This window comes from Musca autumnalis, unplaced genomic scaffold (genome assembly GCF_047663935.1).
Source record: "Musca autumnalis isolate F117 unplaced genomic scaffold, ASM4766393v1 scaffold_1, whole genome shotgun sequence".
Lineage (NCBI taxonomy): Eukaryota > Metazoa > Arthropoda > Insecta > Diptera > Muscidae > Musca > Musca autumnalis.
The window spans coordinates 118331948-118356778 of NW_027411644.1; the positions used below are offsets into that span (position 1 = coordinate 118331948).

A 24831-nucleotide genomic window follows, 5' to 3' on the forward strand; every position below is an offset into this window, starting at 1 on the left:
ACAAAATTCCGGAAAAGTTCAGCTTAAGACCTGATCTCGATTCGCTTTGATTGATTTTTGTTGTATTCGCTGCCCAATTACGGCCGTACACGTTTTTTCTGGGACAACTCCATTCTTCCTGAGAAAACAGCACGAAAGGTTTTTGTCCAAACCTAGCTTGATGATGTGCAATATCGGTCCACAACTTCCGGTACCTCCCCCCAAACTTTAGATCTACTAATCTACAAATTTAGTTTAACTTCTAAAATGGTTCATTTCGGTATTTTCCATAGGGTACCTCCCCCACAAGCATGGTAAGCATGTCTGCCTTGTACTCAGAAGGTCCATTCTCTGACCAGAATACACAATTTTTCGATGGTGGCAAATCCCCATCAGTGTAATACTGGCTTACATTTCCTAACTATTTCAGCCATGAAAAACTTCTCTACAAGTGATGCCGTAAGACACGCAGTTCAGACTCGGCGATAAAAAGTAGGTCCCGTGTCATTGAAATCACATATCATTGAGGTCCCATATCGTTGCACTCATTGATATGAGGGAGGCTACGGGGATGTTGTATGTATGCATGTAATGTTGCATATTTCGGATGTCCGACACATCTGAACAATTTCGGAATCAAAATTGTTCAGATTTCGTTCCGATTTCGATACGATTTTTCTTGGAGAATTCGTTCAGATTTTTTCCCATTTCGGAGAGAATGTTGGAATTAAATTTCCCTTCGAATATACCAATGTTTGGCTTCTGATTTCGGTACGAATTCAGATCGAAATGTCGGAAACAAATTTCCCATTGTACAACAACCACCTTTTGTATGTATCTTACAGCAAAAGGTAGGTTTCATTTTAGTTTGTCGTCAAAAAAGAAATCGGAATTTGAACGATTTTGCTTCCGAAATTGTTCAGATGTGTCGGACATCCGATACTTCGTTTGGTGGGTAGAAACGATTGAAATTACCTCAAAATACCGAATATCAGGAGGTACCGTTATATGGGGGCTATACCAAAATATTAGCCGATGTTGTTCATATTTAGTCCATTATTACCCACAGACACATACGACGTTCCTGCAAAATTTCAGAAACATATCTCCATTCGTTTTCAAGTTACTAATTTCGCGCCGCTAGTTCAGTGATTTCGACCACTCTGCGACAGACGGACGGGCAGGGCCAATTCCATTCAAAATTTGTCTGCAATAGAGTACATATTTCGATGAGGCACATTTTTGATCGTATCAAAGTTTATATGCTCTCGATAACTGAGGAAATAATGTACCCGCCGGATGTAGGAATCAACAAAATGATTTGGATTTGAGGAGGGGTCAACAACTGCTATTACAAACCCACGGCGGCGGGTTCTTCGATACCGAATTGACACTAACCAAACAAGACCCGTGTTCCTGTCAGCGGCTGCCACCTCAGTGTATTTGTATCGTTTTTCTGTGTTGGGAGCAGCATGTCTCGGAGTGCTTGCTCCGTTTGCTGGGTAGAAACGTTTGAAATTACCATCTTCCAATAAAAAACATAACAAAGAAAAATTGATCAATAAAAAAGGCATTAAAGAACAAATTTTTCCTTTTATTTCCATACGACATTATTCCGAAATCTTTGAGAACATTCGGAAGGTACCTCCGATTTTCATACGACATTATTCCGAAATCGTTCAAAAATCTGTACGAGAATTCGGAAGAAAAAATTCGCTTTCCGAATTTCCCAAGGACATTTTTCCGATTTTGTTCCGAAATCTGACCAAACCGATCCGATTTCGCTCCGACATTTCGTTTCGAAATTATGTCAACCACTTCATACAACTTTCGTTGAGATATCGTTACGATTTCGGATCCAACATTGGACGTAACATCCGAATTTCGTACCGATTTCGCTACGATGTCTGTACGAATGGTTTGCTAGGTATATCCACTTGAGATGAATCCAGATCGTTTCAAGGATCTGGATAACTAGGATAACCCTATTACACTCAAAGAAAAATATGTTTCTCTATAAAGTATTTACGATATAATTATGTTAACAGTCTCCTTCCACCGCTTTTTTCTCTTTCTGATGTAAAATTGTTATTTTCAATTGAAATTAAATTGAAAAAGTTTTTAAACTATTATTTTTAATTGGTATCTGTAACTGGAACTGAAAAAAAGTAATTAGTATGTGGTCATGGTTAATTAGTACGCCACCTTTTTGAATTATCTACTCTTTAAACGACAAAATTGATTTAATTAATCGCCCAAAAAAACAGACAATGACAAGCCCATTACTATTGAAAACCCCAATAAAATACCACGTCAGAAGTTAACAGCCATTATTAATACCTCAGATATTCTAACAACTTCCACATTCAAAGTGGTTTAAATGAAAACTGGGATAAAACGGAAAAAAGCATTTTGTTAAAATTAATTAATGATTTTTTGTATGTCATTAGAGCAGGCATGACCAAAAAGAGAACGGAGAAAATGTGAATGTATTCAAAATATTGACAACATATAACAGTGTGTAAGTTTGTATTCACACAAGCTGTAAAACAATAACAAATCAAAACATTTGTTCTCTTTTGAACGCTCTTTCTGTGCATTCGGGTCGTGTGCGTGTAAATTGCCGAAAATCATCGGCACCGCCGTGCCAAATGTGACCATGCTTGCATTAGAGTATTTTTAACGAAGGCATAGCAATTAAATATTTTCTTGAAATTTCAAGGGCCCTAAATTACTAAGATTTTAAGTATTTTTCCCCAAACAAATGTTCATCAACATCAACAGTATTTCCATCTGTCTAAATGAATTTTTTTCTTTTACTGTTTGCTTTATTTTCCACAATTTTGAAAGAAAACTTTAAAATTCTCAACGTAAACAGAAGACATCTTCAGTCTTCGTTGTAACCCAATTCTAAAATAATTTCAAATGAACGCCCTTGACCAAATATTAAATATAAAATTTTAAAGTATTTTTTTTTCGTTCGTTTCAACACAAACAGCGTAAAAAGTGATGTTGTCGCTAAAAATAAATCATTCGATTTTTGTTTTGTAGTTCGTTTGTCCCACTTGGCATTTGCATCAGTGAATGCGGTAGTGGCCTAGCGGGTCCATTGGCCTGGTAGCATCATGATGCACATGTTTCGGATGCATCTTTTTTAGTTTTTGTGTGCGTTCCCATGGTTCACAAAATGTTTGGGCCATCGCACATCACAGAATATGTCTGTGAAATGTGGTACAAGTCCACACACGCAAAATAGCCTAAATATCACACATTTGAAATAAATTATTAAGTCTATACAAATTGCAAAAGATATTATAATGTTTTATGTTCATCACAAGACTAATTTAATAATTATAAGAAACAGTTCATCAGTTTTATTGACCATACATACACATGTACGTAAATTAACGGGTTTGGTGTTTTTCATATCACTCTCAAAATAAAACGATATTATTAAATTTGTATGCAATTTTAAACACATTCATATCTACTTATAAATATTATATCGCGTCCTTATCTAGCCGACAATTAAGTGTTCGCAATTATTGGCACCACTCTGTTAGTTAACTCTTAAATTACACATTGCGATGAGGCCCCCTGCGGATGTGAAACGCTATCATTGGCTAAACTAATAAAAGTGAAAGAATAAAGCAATTGTTGATATTGGGTGTGTGAAAAAGTAAGAATTATTTATACCCCACATAGAACTGTGATAAAGGGTTCCACCAAAAATTAATTTCAATCGCCAGTGCAGAGATCCTGAAATTCTGCGGCACCATGTATGGAGTATGGACACTCAGATTATAGCGTTGTAATAATAACCGCAAATACTTCTATAGAGCGAGAGTGGTATAAAGGAGTCACCTAAAATATTATGACATTTTGGGTTCCATATCTCAGGAAGTATTGGCTTTGGCTAGCAAAAATATAATGTTGTTGGCATGATCAAAGCGAATACCGGCAATTTCAATTTCAATACGATAGGAAAAGTGGTCTTAAACTGAATCTAATTTTAAGAGTCACTATTTGAACCTGATCTATGTCGAGAAGAAAAATTACAAGGACCAATTGTTTTACCAAATCGGTTGATCCTGACCGATACACACTGGTCGAAACCAGTGATCTAGTGGCACGAAAGTCAAAAAATCAAACTATAAAATTGAGAAATGTTTTCCATTGTATCTGTTATAGACACTCTGGTGACTAATATTTTGTTTTTACTTTGTTGTTGTTGTAAATATTGTCTCAGCTATTCACTATCCAATGCAAGCAACTTTGCTGCATCAGATTTTATAAAAATTGTTGATATTTAAACTTCATATTTGCTTAATTGTTAAATAAATTCTTAATAAAGCTAAACAAAGTTTATTTTTAATTAATAGAGAAGGGTGTAAATTAAATGGAAAAAAATTGTTTGGAGCCTGGAGTAAAAAAGTTTTATAGCAATAAATTTTCAAAAATTCTTATTTTTCTTGTGTTTTTTTAGTGTAATATACTTTTGCTAAATGGAGCGTAACTACAAAAGTTCTCGAATGTCCAGTCCAATTCTTTTTCGATAAATTAAATTAGACTTCCTAGATTCCGTATAATCAATTTTTGGCTGCAAATAGCCGCACATCTTGCTGATAAATGCATGGAAAATGTAGCTTAAAACCTCAAAATTTCAAAAATCGGGCGGTACAGTAATATGGGAGCTATGTCAAAACGTTGATCTATGTTCACAATTTTGGTGGAGAAGATGTATAGCCAACGAGAAGCTCCAATGCCAAAATTCAGCTTATTTGGTCTGAGAATGTGGACAAAATCCTCAAAACACAAAATATTGGGAGGTACTGTTATATGGGGGCTATACCAAAATATTAGATGTTGTTCATATTTAGTCCATTATTACCCACGGACACACACTACGTTTCTGCAAAAGTTCAGAAACATATCACCATTCGTTTTCAAGTTATTAATTTCGTGTCGCTAGATCAGTGATTTCGACCACTGTGCGACAGACGGACGGGCAGGGCCAATTCCATTCAATATTTGTCTGCAACGGAGTACAGATTTCGGTGAGGCACATTTTTGATCGTATCAAAGTTTATATGCTCTCGATAACTGAGGACATAATGTGGCCGCCGGATGTAGGAATCAACAAAATGACTTGGATTTGAGGAGGGGTCAACAACTGCTGTTACAAACCCACGGCGGCGAGTTCTTCGATACCGAATTGACCCTAACCAAACAAGACCCGTGTTCCGGTCAGCGGCTGCCACCTCAGTGTACACATGTTTGTGTTTGTATCGTTTTTCTGTGTTGGGAGCAGCATATCTCGGAATGCTTGCTCCGGATTCTTTTGGTCTCTCGTCCGTGGGAGGTACTACGTCAGAGACTATGTTGTTGCATGTTGTGTGAACACGGTCCCCAATGAGTCGTCGTCGGAATTCTAATGCGCGACTCCCCTGTAGTTCCCACAACTGCAGCCGCACACGCAGCACCTGCAATCCCACGGCAGCGAGTTCTTTCGTACCGGATTGACCCGGGATCACACAACATCAATGTTCCGGCCAGCGGCTGCCACTGCAGTGTACATGTGTTTGTATTTGTTTCGTTTTTCTGTGTTGGGAGCAGCATATCCCGGAATGCCTGCTCCGTATTCTTTTGGTCCGTGCCGAGACGGAGGAAAGCCCAGGATCAATATATTTGTGCACGGTTTGCCACAACCGCATCTTCACCCATATCCGAACTTCGGTGAGATGCAATAGATGTCGGGGGTGGGTGCATCTAAGGGGTTGTTCTGGACTTGTCCACGCGAAGGGCTACGACAGGGACTATGTTGTTGCATGCTGCGCGAACACAGCCCCCAGTGAGTCATCGTCAGATTACGAAACTCCCCCGCAGTCCCATCAACAGCAACCGCACGCGCAGCATTTAACAGCAGTCGTTGTTGTTGTTCCAATCCTTGAAAGTTCATCCTTTAATTGCAATGGACGCCGAGGGAATAGTGGCTTTCATAAGTCAGAAGAATATCATGTTCGCGGCGCTACAGGAAACCTATCTCAACAATAACTGCAGCTTACAGCGTTGTAATGGTTAAAACGTACTAAGGGCGGATCACGCCAGAAGTGGAGGTGGTGCATTATGTTTCTTATTGCACCAGTTTGCTCAATACAGACCTATCTCGCTTGAGCCTGGCTGTAATGACCCTTACAAGGAATGAATGCAAATAGCAGTCAGATGTGGAACTGCCGAGGTAGAGTTGCTGAACCAGAGGGGTATAGTGCTGACTGAGCAGATTGATAACTCTACGTTTTGCACAATGGGGAGAGTGTCACTATTCGCCAGACATAACTATCGTGTCCTGGTGACTTGTATTAGACCTCCTCCCCGTCATTGTCTTTATTCAGCAGACCGCCAAATCACCATCAATCATTGGAAAACTAATTGGCCTTGCTTCAGAGAACTCACTAATCACCACTTCAGATATCTGCCCAATCCTTCTGATGTTCGGTTAGCAGAAAGAACGTTGCGAGACATCATCACTGTTGCAGCTGCTCGCCATGTATCTGCTGGTCGAATATTGGCTGCATTGGCAAATGAGCGTGATGAGAGCTTGAGTCGTGCCAACCCTAGGGACCCCAGAGTCAAAGAGCTAAATCATCTGTTAGGTCATTCTAAAACCCTGGAAAGAAGGAAGTTAGGTCCTCAGAAGAGTTTGGCAACATTACGCTGAGTGATCCGAAGAGTTGAGCAAGTTATTTTAATCGACAGTTTGTCGAGAAGAGGGGAGTACTACGTTGCATTAGATATTTTCCTACCTAGGAAATACCAGCACAATTCACTATGGATGATGTTGCGAATGTCATCAGGAACACTAAATCATCCAAAGCGTTGGCCCTCCATGGTAATGCTCAAACAGCTGGATAAGCCGGGAGCCGGGTATCTCACCAAAGTTCTCAACCTATCGTTAGCAACCCACTTCGTTCCCGAAGTCTGAAAAATGGAGGGCAGGGTGGTCCCGATATTGAAGCGGCCAGCAAAGGTGAATCGTATAGACCGATTTCGCTTTTGTCTCTCTTGAGGCTTCACTCCTCCTCAGCGTCAGAAATAGCTATCTAGTTGCCGATCATCAACATGGGTTCCGTAAGCAACACAGCACGACAACAGAGCTGCCCGCCATCTCGACAGATATTAGACGGGCATTTTCAGGAATTTGCAAATGTCCGTTACTAAATCTACAGCCAGCCACTCTGTTTACCACATGGACGGCAGAGGTGAGAGCAGAGTTGAATGTGATGGTCGATGTTAGCAAAATTCCAAAAATAAACCACAGCTATCTGCGACAAGCTAAGATGTCCAAACCCGAAGTGTGAATCAGGTAATTCCCCAGGGTGGGGTGCCTTGAAGACGGCAATGAGATCGTAACGTATGTGAATGATTGTACGATCTTGACGTCAAGTACCTTTCCTGATGTCATTTATGAAAGACTGAACTCCTATTTAACCGATCTCTTCACCACATGGCAGAGGTGAGAACAGAGTTGAATGTCATGCTCGATGTTAGCACAATTCCAACAATAAACTTCCACAGCTATCTGAGACAAGCTAAGATGTACGAACAAGCTCCTCAAGTCCCTAGTCGGCAGCACTTGGAGTGCAGATAAAGAAATGTTGTTGACCATATATAACGCGATATGTCAGTCCGTGGTAACTACAACAGGGCGCCTCCTTATGTCTTCAGTGGACCATCGATATGGTGAGCCGGTGAGCCAACGATTTTTCCAGTACAGCAACACAGTGGCATGCTTTCGTTGCATTACATTCTCGGATGTTCCATCCTAATCACCATATGGTGGATAGGACCACCCACCCAGGCATGTGGAAATGCATGATCTAGAAAGAGAGGTCGAACGTTACAAGAGAGAACCCCAGATCAATAGCATATTTCCTCTTTGGTTATAAGGCTGTGGTATAGAGAAGAATAATTTACTACCATATTGCATGACTAAGTACAGTGTTTGAGAGATAAAACCTTCGATAAACCTGTGAACCAACCTGCCTCGTACTTTATGAGCAATACCCTGGCAAGTACAAAGTTATTAATGCGTTTCTAATTCTAAAGCCTTGCGGTCAGTAGTCTTTGTAAAATACTATAAACCTGTATTCACACTATATCGTTAAATAACAATTCATCACAATAATAAACACTAGTGTAAATGCATTTTGAGGTAAACTATTTTTTCTTTTACCTAATACGGAATATGTGTGTCTCCCTCTGTGAATATTTTTGTTTATACGATTATAATAAATGCTTAATAATCATAAACAAAACAATTGTTGTTTAATGTTCGCTTATCAGAATGAATGGATGGATGTACATAATATTTAGAATACAACATCAAGTGAAGCTGATACGAAGAATTTTTCAAAGTTGTCAAATGAAGTGATTAGTATCAATTAGTGTTGATCCGAAGGAAGAAGAAGGTTCACATCATCCAGTGTTTGAGAGAAATAATAAACTAAAAATAATAATCTAAACATATTTACCTTTTTAATTTACAGATTTAAACAAAACAAGTTGGTTGCCTTTTCATCAGCATTTTATAGGAAAGAATTATGTTACACAGTCCCAAACCCGTTAAAAAGGTGCCCCTCCATTTGCAGGTATGTATGTAGGTTTGATAATAAATTGCAGAGCTAAAATAAGCAATTCTATGTTGAGCTATTGCAGTCATTGGATATTAACATAAAAATACAAAAGCGTGGTACATGAAATTCAATTCATTTTGAAAAACAGCCAAACATAGACCTCCAGCTTATAAAAATGGTGTTATTAATATTAATTGCAACAACAATCCAAAGACAATTATATTAGCTCTACCTGAATCTTATCAGCAAAAACAAAACGTTACAAATTATTAAATCATAAATAAACAAAGCCCATCCAACTTGTCATTATATAACAGCAATTGTTAAATAAAATTTAAATCTCCCTTTAATTTATTTTCCATTTGCAGAGTGCTCAAAATCGTGTCTATATCAAAAATGGTCAGGTTGTCAATGACGATGGAATGTTTAAAGCCGATGTTTACATAGAAGATGGTATTATCAAGTAAGTATCCAACACTGTCATTGGTAAGGGGGTATTCCGGTGAATGCAGTCATACAAGAATTAAAAATGTAAAAATGTATCAGTCGGCTTTGTCGACAGAATTGAAACACCTGTGTGAATTAATACACCTTTTCCCAAAAAAACGTATGTATTTAGGGGGTCTTCAGAATTTTGGACGTAGTATGGACTTGCCACTGAAAAAACTTGTACCACCGTAATAAGTGCCTTGAGTGTCTTGCCAACCTGTTGCAAGAAAAATAAAAACGATTCGGGAGGAGGTCCAAATTTTAACTTTTCCGAAATTTTGTGTGGGAGGTATCCGAAGGAGGTGACATATATAGTCCATTTTCTAACCTGTTCTATGTCTCGTAGAAATATTACGATGTCCAAAGTATGGACCAAATCGGTTACTGCCTTCGAGAGTTATCGTGCGCACAATTTTAGCGAAAAATGTTAAACTATTGTGGGAGAGGTACCCAAAGGAGTGGACCGATATGGCTCATCTTAGAACTTGATTTAACTTTGGAAAAATTTACGATTGACAAATTTTGGATGGAATCGGTATATCCGTTCAAGAGTTACCGCGCCCTCCATCCGCTACACATGGTGCTGTAGCGGGTTTTTACAGCTTTCACACCATTTTCTCAGGAAGTATGGACTTGCCCCTGAAAAAACTTGCACTGTTGTAATGGGGACAGCGAATACAAGTTTCTACAGCAAAAAATCAAAAGGATTCGAGGTGAGTCTTAAACTGCACTTTTCCGAAATTTTGTGTGGGAGGTACCCGAAGGAGTGGACCGATATAGTCCATATTCGAACTTGATCTATGTCTCGTAGAAATATTACGATATCCAAAGTTATGACCAATTCGGTTACTCCCTACGAGAGTTATTGTGTTATAGAAAAAAATTTTGAACTTTTGTGGGGCAGGTACGCGAAGGAGTGGACCGATATGGCCCATCTTCGAACTTAAACTAAATTTGGACAAAATATTACGAATGCCAAATCGAATCGGTTGCTTCGTTCGAGAGTTATCATGCGCGCGAGCCAGCCAGACAGACAGACGGACGGACATGGCTAAATCGACTTAAAACTGTCTGAAACACATTTCGTCTAAACATACTTGGGGGGTCTAAAACCAGTATTTCGATGAGGCATATTTTGCCATCGTTATCATAAATGCTGAGGGTATAAAAAATGAAGTAAGAACGGCGGAGTACTAAGCACTTCTGCACGCTGACTGAAGAATATCTCGTTATTTTAAAACAGGTTTAATACCAATGGGACATTGATGTTTCTACCCATTCAGACTGCGAAAAACCATGTTACAGTCAGTCCATTTGGATAACATTCAAAATACTTAAAATCTAGAGGTTCCTTTATGTAAGGAATATACAAACATCTGAACTTATATTGATAATTTTCTTAGTGGAGCTTTTCTACCCATTGAAAATACGAAGTATCAAGGAAGGGGTCTCGATTTAGACCTGGACCTATACTGACAAATTTCTGTGGTAAAGTTTTGTAGCCTCAAAGAAGACTTAATGACAAATGTCAGCCATTTAGGTGTGACAATGTGGCTAAAACCTTCAAAATACCGAAAATCGGGGGGTATCTTTATATAGCTGCTATAACAAAACGAGGACCTATACAGACAATTCTCTGCAGAAATGTTGCATATTCCCAACGAAGACTATATACCCAATTATTATTATATTAACTAGCAGGCCCGGGTCCGCGTTGCTGGTCCGTCGTATTGAGTTTTAATGACAACTTTTTACGGACTTTATGCTTTACAATTCAAAAATGGGTATTTTTTACCTAATTTCTTTGGGTCCATTGTCAAACCGAATAATTCATTAAGAATTTTAAATTTATCAACAGATTTTGTCTATATCCTTTGTTTTCTTTCACGGACTTTGTCCGGACTTTTTCGCCTATTGATGCTGTTTAGGATTTATTATCGTCCATGTCCCCTATCTTTTTCCTAAAGCGACTTCGAGTACCCTGAAAGAACATTTGATCGGAGGCAAAACCACTGTTGTCTCGAAAATTAATTTGCAAGCTGATGCACTTATAAGTTTACCAAATATAGCGATTATAAAATTCGTTAACAAATATAAATCATTTTGGACCACGGGACATTCCTAAACATTTTCTGAAAATTTCATGGTATTATGTTCAATAGTTTTGGATAAATAATATAATGAAAATAGTGGGCGTGAGCCGATATAATCATAATTTTGGCATAAATATAGCGATTAAAAAAGGGGTACTAATCGTTTTAGTAGTTTTGGAGATATAACATATTTAAAAAAGTAGGCGTGGTTGGGTCTTTAGGTCTCAAAGAAGAACTTGGATTCTAGATTAATTCGTAAATTTTACATTCGTTACTATTGCAAATGTAGCGTTTTTTTAACATTCCACAAAATTCACAACATTCCCTGAAAATTTCAAAATCGGTTAACTAGTTTTGTAGATATAACGTATTTAAAAAACTGGGCGTGGTAAATTTTTCTTTCCATAAAAACCTAAGCTGGGCTTGACGAACAATAAAAAAATATCCTATTCGGTCCAGCCGTTCCCAAGTGACATTTGATTTTTATTTATAAAGATATAGCATTTTTTAAAAATAGCGTGTATGGGAGGGAAGTGCCCCGCCCTCACCGAAATTCAACTAAATTTGTAGCCTATTTTCACCGGTGACCATCCTTGTACATTCCCTCACAATTTCAGGAAAATCGGTTCAGTAGTTTTTGCAGACAAATTTGAAATTGAAAATTGAAAAAAGTGGGCGTGGTCAAATTTTCTTCCCACAAAAACCTGAATAGGGTTATGACGAACATTTCAAAAAAAAAAAAATAAATAAATAAATAAATAAATAAATATATATTTAAATGTTATTATTATTATTATTATTATTATTATTATTTAGATGTTACATATTATAAAAACGGGCGAGGTCAAGTCTTTGGGTCCCAAATAAGTAGGTAAGGTCGGAGATACAATCACAATTTTATCGCAAATTAATTTCCGAACCTATACATTCGTAATTAATTTAAATATATCATTTTTAAAAAATACGGTATATGGGAAGTACCCCGCCCTCACCGAAGTTTAACTAAATTTGTAGCCTATTTTCTCCGGGTGGCCATCCCTGTACATTCCCTGACAACTTCAGGAAAATCGGTTCAGTAGTTTTTGTAGAAAATATAAATGAGATTGGTAAAATTTTCTTTCCATACAAACATAAGTTAGGTTATGACTAACATTTCAAAAAGAACTCCTCCTCTTCCGGACAGGGTGTTTCCGCTATTGAAGCCATGGGTTGATGCCAGCAGGCCGATTTATCTTTTGTCGCCATAGTAAATGGACTTGAAAATTTACTCCGCCCAGCAATAAAAATAGATTTCTGATTATCAACACGGATTCCGCAAGCATTGCAATACAATAACGGCACCGCACGCCATCCTCAAAGATGGCCATGCCACATAACGGTGTTTGTGATGCCTTTGACACCGTTTACCGAGCTACATACCTTGAGGACGTCGAACGAGCCACCCTCCGCACAGTACGAAATTTGCGGACTTTAGCAAAACTTTGCTAATAACTTTTAAGGCAAAGGACGTACGTTAATACAATTTTGCAAAAATTTTCTTATATTAGTGGGTAGTGTGGGGATCAATATGAGACACCGCGGCTTCCGTTAGCGCTCAAGTAACTGTAATGGACGTTTTTAAGTTATAAATTAATTTTTCAATCGATTTTGCTGCAAATTGCTATATTTAGGTTTCAGTGGATAGAAAACACCCGATCCGATAGCGATTTTTCAACACTTTTGGTTGTATTTTGCCATTTTATGTTCTTCGTAGATAAAAAACCTATGTGCAAAATATTAGCAACGTAGGTTCACGTTTTGGTATACATAGCCCCTATATAACGGAATTATATTAAAGCATAAAGACAGAAATTGCAACCGATCTTGGCGTAAATATAAATTTTTGAGGATTTAGCGAATAATAGATAAATTAAAATAAAAAAGATGTGGCCTAGTTTGAAACATCTGGTAACCAATTAAAGACGATGAATCAGATTTTGGTAGAGTGAAACAGGGAGTTGAAATCAGAGTTTGGTAGAGTAAAACATGGAGATCGCTGGAGCCACTTTGACAGATAAAAGATCTGTGGTACAATGCAACCAACGTGTACTTGTCGTATTGTTTTATGTTCGAAACAGCTTTCGGTCTTGCCGTTAAAAAGGAGTTCCCATACCAATGAAGTAAAATAGAATCGGCCTCCCCCTAACAAGGGCTAGTAGATAAAGAATGGAATTCGACGTGCATTATCTGGGCAAGAGCGCATCGATGAAATTAAATCTTTGTATGGCGATGAAGCAACGTTCTATAGCACTGCGATCGACGGTCATTGTGCCAGAAAACTGATAATATGCGTGAACTGATAATGTAAGATCACCATGTGACATAACGTGAGATAGAGGTATCCTTGTGACTTTCTTCCACGATATTGCATGAACACCTGTCCGTAAAAAAGGTTCGTTTTCGTCAGTTTCAGCACAATTTGACAATCGGCTCTTGTTGATTAATGCGAAGAAATTTTCAAAAAAAATTCGATTGCGAAAAAATTCTTTAAAATACGTTTATAAGATCGTCACAAGTGACTAATCATGGATCTATGCGTATGAGCCCGAAACAAAACAGAAATCGACTGGGTGGGTCTTCGAAGTCTAGCCAAATCCAACGAAAGTTGTTCATGGAAAAATTACTTCCAGGCAAATCGTCGCCTGTTTCTGCGACAAAACTGGTCATGTGCCGACTATTGCGCTTGATGAACGTAGGACGATTCAATTCGGCGTGGCACACCACAATTTGTTTGCCTGAAGTTTTCGGAGAAATTCGAAAAACGAACAAGAGAAAACGAATCATTTTGCACCATGACAATGCAAGCTCTCACATATCAATTCAAACCTGCGCCTTTTTGACCTGTGAAAACCAACCAGAAATTGATGGGTCATCCGCCTTACAGTCCTGACTTGGCCCCCAATGAGAAAGAATATGCACAGCAATTTCGACCACTAACTACTTCAAGGTCCCCGAGGTCAAATTAGACGGCACGATTTAGTCGCCTGATTAGGTCAGAGCTATCTGCAAGAAGATGAGAGACAGAGATAGGGGACCGATCGCCTCTTCATAAATTGAAGAGCATCTCCGTCTTTTCGGAATGAGAACTGGACATTTAGAGAGATGTGAAGCCAGTTGTGGAAGAAGGCCTTTACAGTTATGATAGGCTGAGAATGTTTATTTAAAGGCACATTTTCACTTTAAGAGCTTTATTAAGTTCGAAACCAATTATCGGCAAATCATGAGTATAAGAGGACAGTTTTGACAGCGGGCTCCATTCGGGAAGAATTGTCTGTTGAATTCGTCCGATATCAGTAAAAATTTAAATTTGACAAAAAAATGGTCCGAGGCAATATTAGCTTCTCAAATCGTTAGAATTATTTTTGTTGTGCTCTTGGGAAACGTACTACGAATCTGATATGGAGTCAATGCAAATGCAAGTGTTATTATGATCAGACACGATTAATGCTTCTACTGATAAGACTGTGCCGAATCAGTGAAATTTAGAAAAACCCGATTTGAACTGCTTAGACCGGAGATATTAAAAAAGCATTACGCATGACATATCGCAATAAGGCTTGATCGCAATATTAAAATTTATATTTTGTTATACTTTTAATTACTAATCCGATTTATTCCTTTTTTTAAAGATTTGTAGGTCCAGCATCCGAAATCAATGTGCCCGGAGGTGTACGTGTTATTGATGCCAGTGGACGTTTAATAATTCCCGGCGGTATTGATCCTCATACTCATTTTCAATTTAAATTTTTCGGAGCTGTTTCTGTAGATGATTTCTATCATGGCACCAAGGCCGCTGTTGCCGGAGGCACCACAACCATTAGTAAGCTGAAAGAAAATGAAATCCGAAAGTATTGCCTTTAAACACTTTTCTTTTACTTTTGCAGTTGATTTTGTTTTACCCGACAAGGGTGAATCTATGATTGAAGCTTATCACAGATGGCGTTCATGGGCTGATCCCAAGGTATGCTGTGATTATGCTTTGCATGTGGGCGTGACATGGTGGTCCAAGCTGGTATCGGATGAAATGAAAATCTTGTGTGAAGAATTGGGTATTAATTCGTATAAAATGTTTATGGCCTACAAGGGTCTGTATCAGTTGAATGATTCGGATTTGTTGGATAGTTTTGAGCGTATTCGAGAATTGGGAGGTATAGCCCAGGTGGGTACAGGAGGCAATTTGCGTTTTAATTGATTTAAAAATAAAGGTCGTAATTTTCTTTTTTCAGGTCCATGCCGAAAATGGTGATATAATTGCCAAAAATGTAGGCAAACTTTTAAATGCCGGTATAACTGGTCCTGAGGGCCATGAAATGTCTCGCCAGGAAGAAGTGGAAGCTGAAGCTGTTCATCGGGCTTGTATATTGGCCCATCAGGTGGGTTTAATTTCAAAATCCCTACAATGTTGTCGCTAATGTGTTTTTTATATTGCAGGTTGATTGCCCCTTGTACGTGGTCCATGTAATGAGCAAATCGGCCGGCATTGAACTGGCCAGAGCTCGTCAACGTTACAAGAATCGTGGTATCTATGGTGAAACCTTGGCCGCTGCTCTTGGTACTGATGGCAGCCACTGTTTCAATAAATGTTTCCATCATGCCGCAGCCCATGTTCTTAGCCCTCCCCTGAGACCAGATCCCTCAACTCCAGAGTTTATGATGAAGTTATTGGCCAAGTAAGTAAAGGCAAAGAAAATTAAGAAATTATTTTTTCTAATAACAAACCTTTCTTTTCCTATAGCGATGATCTCCAGACAACTGGCAGTGATAATTGTACCTTTAACAAGGAACACAAAGAGTTGGGCAAAGGTAACTTTACCAAAATCCCCAACGGTGTTAATGGTGTGGAAGATCGCATGTCAGTGGTATGGGAGAGAGGTGTACATGCCGGTCTCATGGATCCCTGCCGCTTCGTTGCCGTCACCAGTACCAACTCTGCCAAAATCTTCAATTTGTATCCCCAAAAGGGCCGCATCGCCGCTGGTTCAGATGCCGATATTGTCATCTGGAATCCCAATGTCACTCGCACCATCTCCAAGGATACCCACCATCATAAATGTGATTTCAATATTTTCGAGGGTATGGTTTGTCATGGTGTTCCTGAAATGGTATTGGTACGTGGTCGTATCTGTGTTGAAGATGGCAATGTACGAGTGGCCCAAGGTTTTGGTCGTTTCTTAAATACCCCGGTCCGACCACCATTCGTCTATGATGTTATGGAGGGTAAAGTGCCCACGCAGGAAAGTAATGGCGATACTAAAACTGTTGAGGGTGTGAATGGCAACATGAAAAAACTGAATTTGGATGCCATGCAAAAAGAGGTGACATATCAGAAACCAATTTCACACACATTACTCAGTTCCGCCTATGATGTTGGTAGCCAAGCTAAAGCTCAAAGTCCCACTGGTTTGGGTCATGTGGATGGAGCCAGAAATATGCAACAATCAACATTTTCAATAAGCCGTAAGTGAAGAGTTTTTTTCTGACGACTTCTAACTTACATTCCAACAGTGTTGCATGGATTTTGTATATAAAATATTTAAATAAATTATTTTTCTCACGGTGCCAGGCCATAGTGGTTCGGGCGCTTTTGTTGTTGTTAATCTTTTCTTCTTAATACAATTTGTAGACTAATCGAAATGTTTCTTGTAATTACGTTGTTTTATATAGACATAACATGGTGTTTATTGGTGGTGGTCTAATTTCGTTAGAAAATGTGTCTAAATTCTTCTCAATACAAGAATCGGGAATAGCCATTATTTTATTTTAATCACTGAAAAAGTGGCAACACTTGCAAAAAATCTGAATTTGATAGGTGGTAGTAGAGCGATATATAGAAGTAGTCTGATCACTGAGATTAATGTAGGCTAAATTAGTAAGTAGTAAAGTGTAACTTAAACCTTCACATTATCTGAAATCGGTCGACAACTTTATATAGACTCTTACTCTCTTACTTTATATAGACTCGAAAACCGCTGAACAGAACTTACTGAAATTCTTAGGGTAAATTGCTACATGGGCTGGAATGAAAATAGGCTATATTATTTTTTGAAATTTCGCGTTGATTTGGAGATATAGCATCAAAACCTAAGGTACCTCCAAACAATTTAGATTTTGTATGCAAATATCTTTAGAAATGTTACAGATACAATCTCCAAATTTTGTATGCGTGACGGAATTTCATGTAGAAATAAATTTACCAAATTATATTCAAATCGGTTCAGATTTGGATATAGGTCCCACATACATATATTTTCGGCCGATTTCCTTATTTTATGTACCAAACATGCTATTTATACCCTCAGCCTTTAGGCTAAGGAGGGTATATACACTTTGATACGATGAAAATGTGCCTCATCGAAATAATGGTTTTAGACCCCAAGTATGTTTGGACGAAATGTGTTTCAGACAATTTGGAGTCGATCTAGCCATGTCCGTCCGTCTGTCTGTCTGTCCTGCTGGCTGGAGCACACGATAACTCTTGAACGGATGAACCGATTCGGTTAAAATTTTGGCTTTCGTAATATTTTGCCCAAACTTAGTTTAAGTTCGAAGATGAGCTACATCGGTCCACACATTCCGGTACCTCCCCCACAAAAGTTCGAAAATGTTCGGAAAGTTTGTGGGCACGATAACTCTTGAAGGGAGTGACCGATTTGGTCCATACTTTGTATAGTGTAAACTTTCTACCAGAGTAATATGAGATTCCAATATGGTCTCAATAGGTCCACTCCTTCGGGTACCTCCCACACAAAATTTCGGAAAAATTCAGTTTAGGGTCATCTCTCGAATCGCTTTGATTTTTGTTTTAGCAACTTTTATTCACTGCCCTCTATACGACGGTACAAGTTTCATCAGGGGCAAGTCCATACTTCCTGAGAAAATAGCATGAAAGTTGCAAAAAACCACTATGACACCGTGTAAGGTTGTTGGAGCGCACAATAACTCTCGAACGGATCTGCCGATTCGGTCCAAAATATGGTCTTAGTAATATTTTGTACAAACATAGTTTAAGTTTGAAGATAAGCTATATCGGTCCACTCCTTCAGGTACCTCCCCCACAAAAGTTCAAAAATGTTCGGATAAATTGTTCGTACGGTAACTCTTGAAGGGAGTGGCCCAATTGGTCTATACTTTACACATCCTAATATATCTACCAGATATAGATCAGGTTTAAATATGGACTATATTTGCCCACTCTATCCGGTACCTCCCACACAAAATTTCGGATAAGTTCACTTTAAGACCTGATATCGAATCACTTAGATTTTTGTTGATGCAACTTGCATTCGCTGCCTCATTTACGATGTTAAAAGTTTTTTTAGGGGCAAGTCCATAATTCTTGAGCAAACAGCCCAAAGAGTGTAAAAACCCCCTGTGGCACCATATGTTGCGGCTGGAGATCCACTTCCATAACGGTCAATGTCGATCCATTCCTTTTAGTATCTCCTCCCCAAAACTTTTGATCATTAATCCTAATCATCATTTTTGTCTGTTCAAACGCCCAAAATTTTTAAAACCCCCTAAATACATACGTATTTTGGGAAAAAATGTTTCAATATACACATGCTGAGGGTATATCTCTGTCGGCAAAGCCGACTGATACTTTTTTACTTGTTATGTCCAATTTCAATGAAATTTGGAATGTGTAACGGAATTTGGTCTAGACATAAATGTGCCGAATTATATCGAAATCGGTTCAGATTTGGATATAGCTCCCATATATATTTTCGGCCGATTTTCCGCATTTGATGCACCAAACACGCAATATATGTCCAATTTCGCCGAAATTTGGACTGTGTAACGGAATTTGGTCTAGGCATTAATGTGCTGAGTTATATAGAAAACGGTTCAGATTTGGATATAGCTCCAATATATTTTCGGCCGATTTCCTGTATTTTATGCACCAAGCACGCTATATATGTCCAATTTCGCTGAAATTTTGAGGGTCTGACCGAATTCGTTCTAGAAATAAATGTGCTAAAAAATATAGAGATCGGTTCAGATTTGAATATAGCTCCCATATATATTTTCGGCCGATTTCCTGTATTTTATGCACCAAGCACGCTATATATGTCCAATTTCGCTGAAATTTAGAATGTGTAACAGAACTTGGTCTAGAAATAAATGTGCCAAATTATATCGAAATCGGTTCAGATTTGATATAGCTGAATAGATATAGTGAAATTTGGAATGCGTAACGGGATTTGGTCGTTTCAGATTTGGATATTGCTCCTATCTATATTTTAGGCCGATTTTCTGTATTTGATGCTCTAAACACGCTATATGTGTCCAATGTCGCTGAATTTGGGATGTCTGACGGAATTTTTTCCAAAAATAAATGTGCCAAATTATATCGAGACCGGTTCAGATTTGGACACACTACATATGTCCAATTTCACTGAAATTTGGAAAGCGTGACGCAATTCGTTCCAGAAATAAATGGGACAAATTATATCGAAATCGGTTCAGATTTATATAGCTCCCATATATATTTTCGGCTGATTTTCTGTATTTTATGCACAAAATGTAAATGTGAGACGGGATTTTGTCTAAAAATAAATTTGACGAATTATATCGAGAGCGGTTCATATAGGAATATAGCTACCCATATATATTTTCGGTCGATTTCATGTTTTTGTTATGTATGTTCAATTTCAATGATATTTTGAAGACTTAGCAATCATTAAAAGTCATCATTATTTACAGAAGTACTTATAGTCGGGTGCCACCGTGGTGCAATGGTATGCACGCCCGCCTTGCACGCAGAAGGTCAGGGGTTCGATTCCCCGGCCAGGCAACATCAAACATTTTTCAATGGTGGCAAAATACCCCTCAGTAATGTTGGCGACATTTCCTGAGTATTTCAGCCTTGAAAAACTTCTCACAAGTGGTGTCTCAAGACACGCCGTTCGGACTCGGCGATAAACAGTAGGTCCCATATCATTGAGCTAAATATGAATCGGGGTGCACTCATTGATATGAGAGAAGTCTCCCTTGTCCCGTATGGGATGTTGTGGAACAATGTTGTTGTTGTTACTTATAGTCGGGAAGGAATTGACCAAGGCTACAGCTATTAAGTATCATGTCTTTGAGAGACTTCTTAAGATTTATGTTTTATTATGATATATGTATATTATGATATTATAGGCTGAAAGGCTTTCGGAGGAGTGTTACCTCCTGAAACATACAAAAATACCATAGTAGCTCCATAACAACCCTGAATAGGTATATAACGCCTTCATATCTCCTATATTTATTTCTTAAAATATTAAAAACGTTAAAATAATTATGGCATTCCATTATATTTTATCGTATTCGGGGCAGCAAAGCGCACCGGGTTCAGCTAGTAACATATAATTGTAACTTTTTTAAGTATTTAGTGGTGAATTAAAATCCACAAAATATTCGGCTCTTCCAACGTTTCAATAGGAAATAAATTAAGATTACCAAAATAACCCAAAATTTGACGCGTCAAAATAAAGTTTACACTTTTGGCAAACGCAAGATTTTTTTTATTTCTTTAACAAAATTCGAGCCTCCAAACAATAAATCAACGAGTGTTTTGGTGTAATCCGGTGATATTTCCCCCATTGGACGTGGTACCGCTTTCGTGTAATTTTGGCATAAAATAGACATGTATTTAACTTTCTGTCGAAATGTTTCGGCAAGTACGCAATGCATTTGAAGTCTAGAGACTTCAAAGAGTGATCCGAAATACATAGGAGTCAAATATAGCAACATGTTATTTATAAATATGGGTGAATGCTTCAGATCCCTGCCCATATGTTACGTAAACCTTTGGTATTAGCCCCATTCCTCCAGACTAGGGCCTTTAATATTGTGTCGATTTGAGTGAAAAATATTGTTTTCATATCTTATATCGGTTCAGTAATATTGGAGATATAACATATTAAAAAAGTAGGGGTGGTCGAGTCTTTAGGCCCCAAAGTACCTACATAGATTCTAGATTAATTCGTAAATCTGCAAATGGATACAATCATTATTATTGCAAATGTAGCGTTTTTTAATATTCAACAAAATATGCAGCCTATTTCCACAGAGGCCATCCCTGTACAGTCCCTGAAAATTTTAAAATCGGTTCAGTAATTTTGTAGATGTAAATTTTCTTTCCATAAAAACCTAAGTTGGGTTATGACGAACATTTCAAAAAACAAAAATATCCAAATGGGTCCAGCCGTTTTCAACTGATGCAATTAGCAACGAACGACATTTGATTTTTATACCCTACACCACTATGTGGTAAGGGGTATTATGTGTTAGTGCATTTGTATGTAACATACAAAAGGAAGCGAGATAGACCCATAGTTCCTTCTAGGGATATACATAGAATCACTTTCTGAGTCGATTTATGCATGTCCGTCCGTCCGTCCGTCCGTTCGCAACATACAGGTCGCATTTGCTGACCGATTTCGCTGAAAATTGGGGAATACCATTTTTTTAGCCGTCGGAAGATCAAGTTCGAAGATGGGCTATATCGGTCCAAGTTTTGGTATAGCCCCCATATATATTTTCGGCCGATTTCACGTATTTTCTGTAACACACACGCTATATATGTCCGATTTCGATGAAATTTGGAATGTGTGACTGAATTTGGTCTAAAAATAAATGTGCCAAATTATATCGAAATCGGTTCAGATTTGGATATAGCTCCCATATATATGTTTGCCCGATTTCACGTATGCGATGTACCAATCACGCTATATACGTCCGATTTTAATGAAATTTGGAATGTTTGACTGAATTTGGTATAGAAATAAGTGTGCCAAATTATATAGAAATCGGTTCAGATTTGGATATAGCTCCCATATATATTTTCGGCCGATTTCACGTATTTTCTGTACCAAACACGCTATATATTTCCGATTTCGATGAAATTTGGAATGTGTGACTGAATTCAGTCTAGAAATAAATGTGCCAAATTATATCGAAATCGGTTCAGATTTGGATATAGCACCCATATATATTTTCGGCCGATTTCGCGTATTTGCTGCTCCAAACACGCTATATATGTCGGATTTCAATGATATTTGGAATGTGTGACTGAATTCGGTCTGGAAATAAATGTGCCAAATTATATCAAAATCGGTTTAGATCTGGATATAGCTCCGATTTATATTTTACATATTCACAATGGTGTAGGGTATCATATGGTCGGCCCCGCCCGACTTTGATCCTTTCCTTACTGGTTATTTATAAATATATGGCATTTTTAATATGGCATAGGGGCGGGATATCTCCCCTTTCAAAGTTCAACAGAATATGTATTCTATTTGCACGGGGAGCCATTCCTGTACATTCCCTAAAATTTCAGGAAACTCGTAGTTTTGTAGATGTAACATATTTTAAAAAGAGGGCATGATCAAGCCTTTGGGTCTTGTCTCGCAAATGAATTTTCAAACCGATACATTATGAATTATTGTAAATATAGAATTTTTTTAAAAATTAAGTATGGGGGAAGTACCCGTCTGCTCCGAAATTCAACAAAATATGTAGACTATTTTCCCCGGAGGCCATTCCTGTACATTCCCTGACAATTACAAAAAAATGAAAATTGAAATAAGCGGGCGTAAAAGTGTAAACCTAAGTTGGGTTATGACGAATATTAAAAAAAATCCAAATCGGTCCAGCCGTTCTTAACTGATGCAATTACCAACGAAGGTTACTTTCTTGAATAGTTAACGTGCGCACAATTTTTCAAATTTTAGATGTTTCGGGTTCTCTACGGGCAGGAAATATTTACACCAAAAGTTTTTCACGAAACCAAATTATTTTTTTGGGTGCCACCGTGGTGCAATTGTATGCACACCCGCCTTGCACGCTGAAGGTCGTGGGTTCGATTCCCCGGCCAGTCAACATCAACGGTGGAAAAATACTCCTCAGTAAAGTTGGCGACATTCATGTAAAACTTCTATACAAGTGGTGTCTTAAGACACGCCATTCGGACATGGCGATTATCGAGATAATATGAATCGGCGTGCAAGATATTGTTTATATTTTTCAATATTTAATATAACTGCCAATATAACCGAACCTAGCGCTTTAACTTATATGATTTTAGGCACACTTTCCAACAGAATATATTGGATTTTCTTTATATCATAGACTGAAGATATATCTCTTGATGCCGATCACCTATACTGCTCAGTTGACTATCAATTTTTTTATTTAATTCAGAGCTTTGAGAGGGAGTACTCCTTCGAGTAGAAAACATAAATCGAGTATACTCTACGAGTATTTTTCTATGCCCCTCGAATAAGAGCACATACATAAGTTTTGATCGTTTTCGAGTGGGAGTAAAATAAGATCGAAATCGATCAGATTCTACTCTTGCCGATTACTCTTTTAGTTGTTGGCATACCGTTGTTTTATATGTAAGTGATTGTATTTTCTCAATCCCCAACTGATACGCTAAAGATCACTGTCGCCAATCTGTACCAACAAAGCCTCTGATAGATTTATAGATCAAAATCAGTTTGTTTCTAAAAAAACACACAGATCTTCAAGAAATAAATTTATTTTTTCCGCTTGATTTTATTCACTCTTAGAGTAAACATTTTGACTCGCACTCTTATTTTTCAACAAGGTCATTGATGTCCAAAATAAATGAGAGAGAATTGATGGGAGAGTATGTCCGTTTGTTAAACAACGGCTGACATAGCTCTCATTTGAATTCGTTACTCTCTGTTGTTACGACAACGTACAGGCGTTGACACCAATAAACAAGGTGTACTCGCGACCTTCTGTAAAACTCGTAATCTTCTAGTACTGCCACTCGCGAGTAACATCGAACAAATCGGAATTCTGATTTAATTTAAATTGTAGTGCTTATTTATATTTAATACCTGCTCTCGATAAATTTTTATCATTCATTGCATTTTTTTATCTATAAATGCTTAAATTTATTTTTCTTTTGTTTTACTTTTTTGCAGAGGAATTGGATAAAAATGGCCCCCGCCCTTCAGTTAAAGTACACAATCCACCCGGTGGCAAATCCTCAGGATTCTGGTGAATTTTTCGTTTATCATCTAAATCGTTGCATGTTAATTTTTAAATGCCTCTACATTTTTACATTTCAAATACCTATTAATGTGGTAAATAATTTCCCCAATCGCCAATCTTTAAATTATTTCAACAATGCAATTCTTCACATACACCTATTACATACTGTATGTACTCGTTTCCATTAAATCGTTATTAATAAATTATGTTAATTTATAATGTGTAATGTTTTTTAAGTATATTATTAAGTAAGTATATTACCGCAAATTCGAACAAATAGCAGGTCATATTTACGCAGCATATCTGTTACTCTCAATAAGATGATTACATATATTTATTGTATGACACCAGCATCTCGCTCATTTACTCAACGAGTGTCATATCTCAAAAAATACAGTTTCGAGAAAACCGCGTGTTAACTTGCCGATTGAAATTTGACATCCAACATAAAACAAGTGAGCCAAGGCTATAGTCGGGTCGGGACCGACTATGGGATACCCTACACCACTACCCCTGTGCCTAAGCTTTTGACTGGTAAAATTCAAAATATTAAAATTGGAATAGCTTAGCGTCTTTGCTCT

The 24831-nt window shown here is 37.8% G+C and overlaps 1 protein-coding gene across 1 annotated transcript in view; it reads left to right on the plus strand.

Moving 5' to 3' along the window:
- CRMP (Collapsin Response Mediator Protein) overlaps window positions 1-24469 on the plus strand; it is a 34123-nt gene extending 9654 nt beyond the window's left edge. Inside the window, exons 2-9 of the mRNA XM_073990344.1 lie at window positions 8526-8627; window positions 8981-9075; window positions 14863-15053; window positions 15118-15392; window positions 15460-15606; window positions 15665-15903; window positions 15969-16690; window positions 24181-24469. Of these exons, the coding sequence (XP_073846445.1) occupies window positions 8580-8627; window positions 8981-9075; window positions 14863-15053; window positions 15118-15392; window positions 15460-15606; window positions 15665-15903; window positions 15969-16690; window positions 24181-24260 (1797 nt within the window). The 5' untranslated portion in view covers window positions 8526-8579 and the 3' untranslated portion in view covers window positions 24261-24469. The remainder of the gene's footprint in view (window positions 1-8525; window positions 8628-8980; window positions 9076-14862; window positions 15054-15117; window positions 15393-15459; window positions 15607-15664; window positions 15904-15968; window positions 16691-24180) is intronic.
- The last annotated feature ends 362 nt before the right edge of the window (window positions 24470-24831 follow it).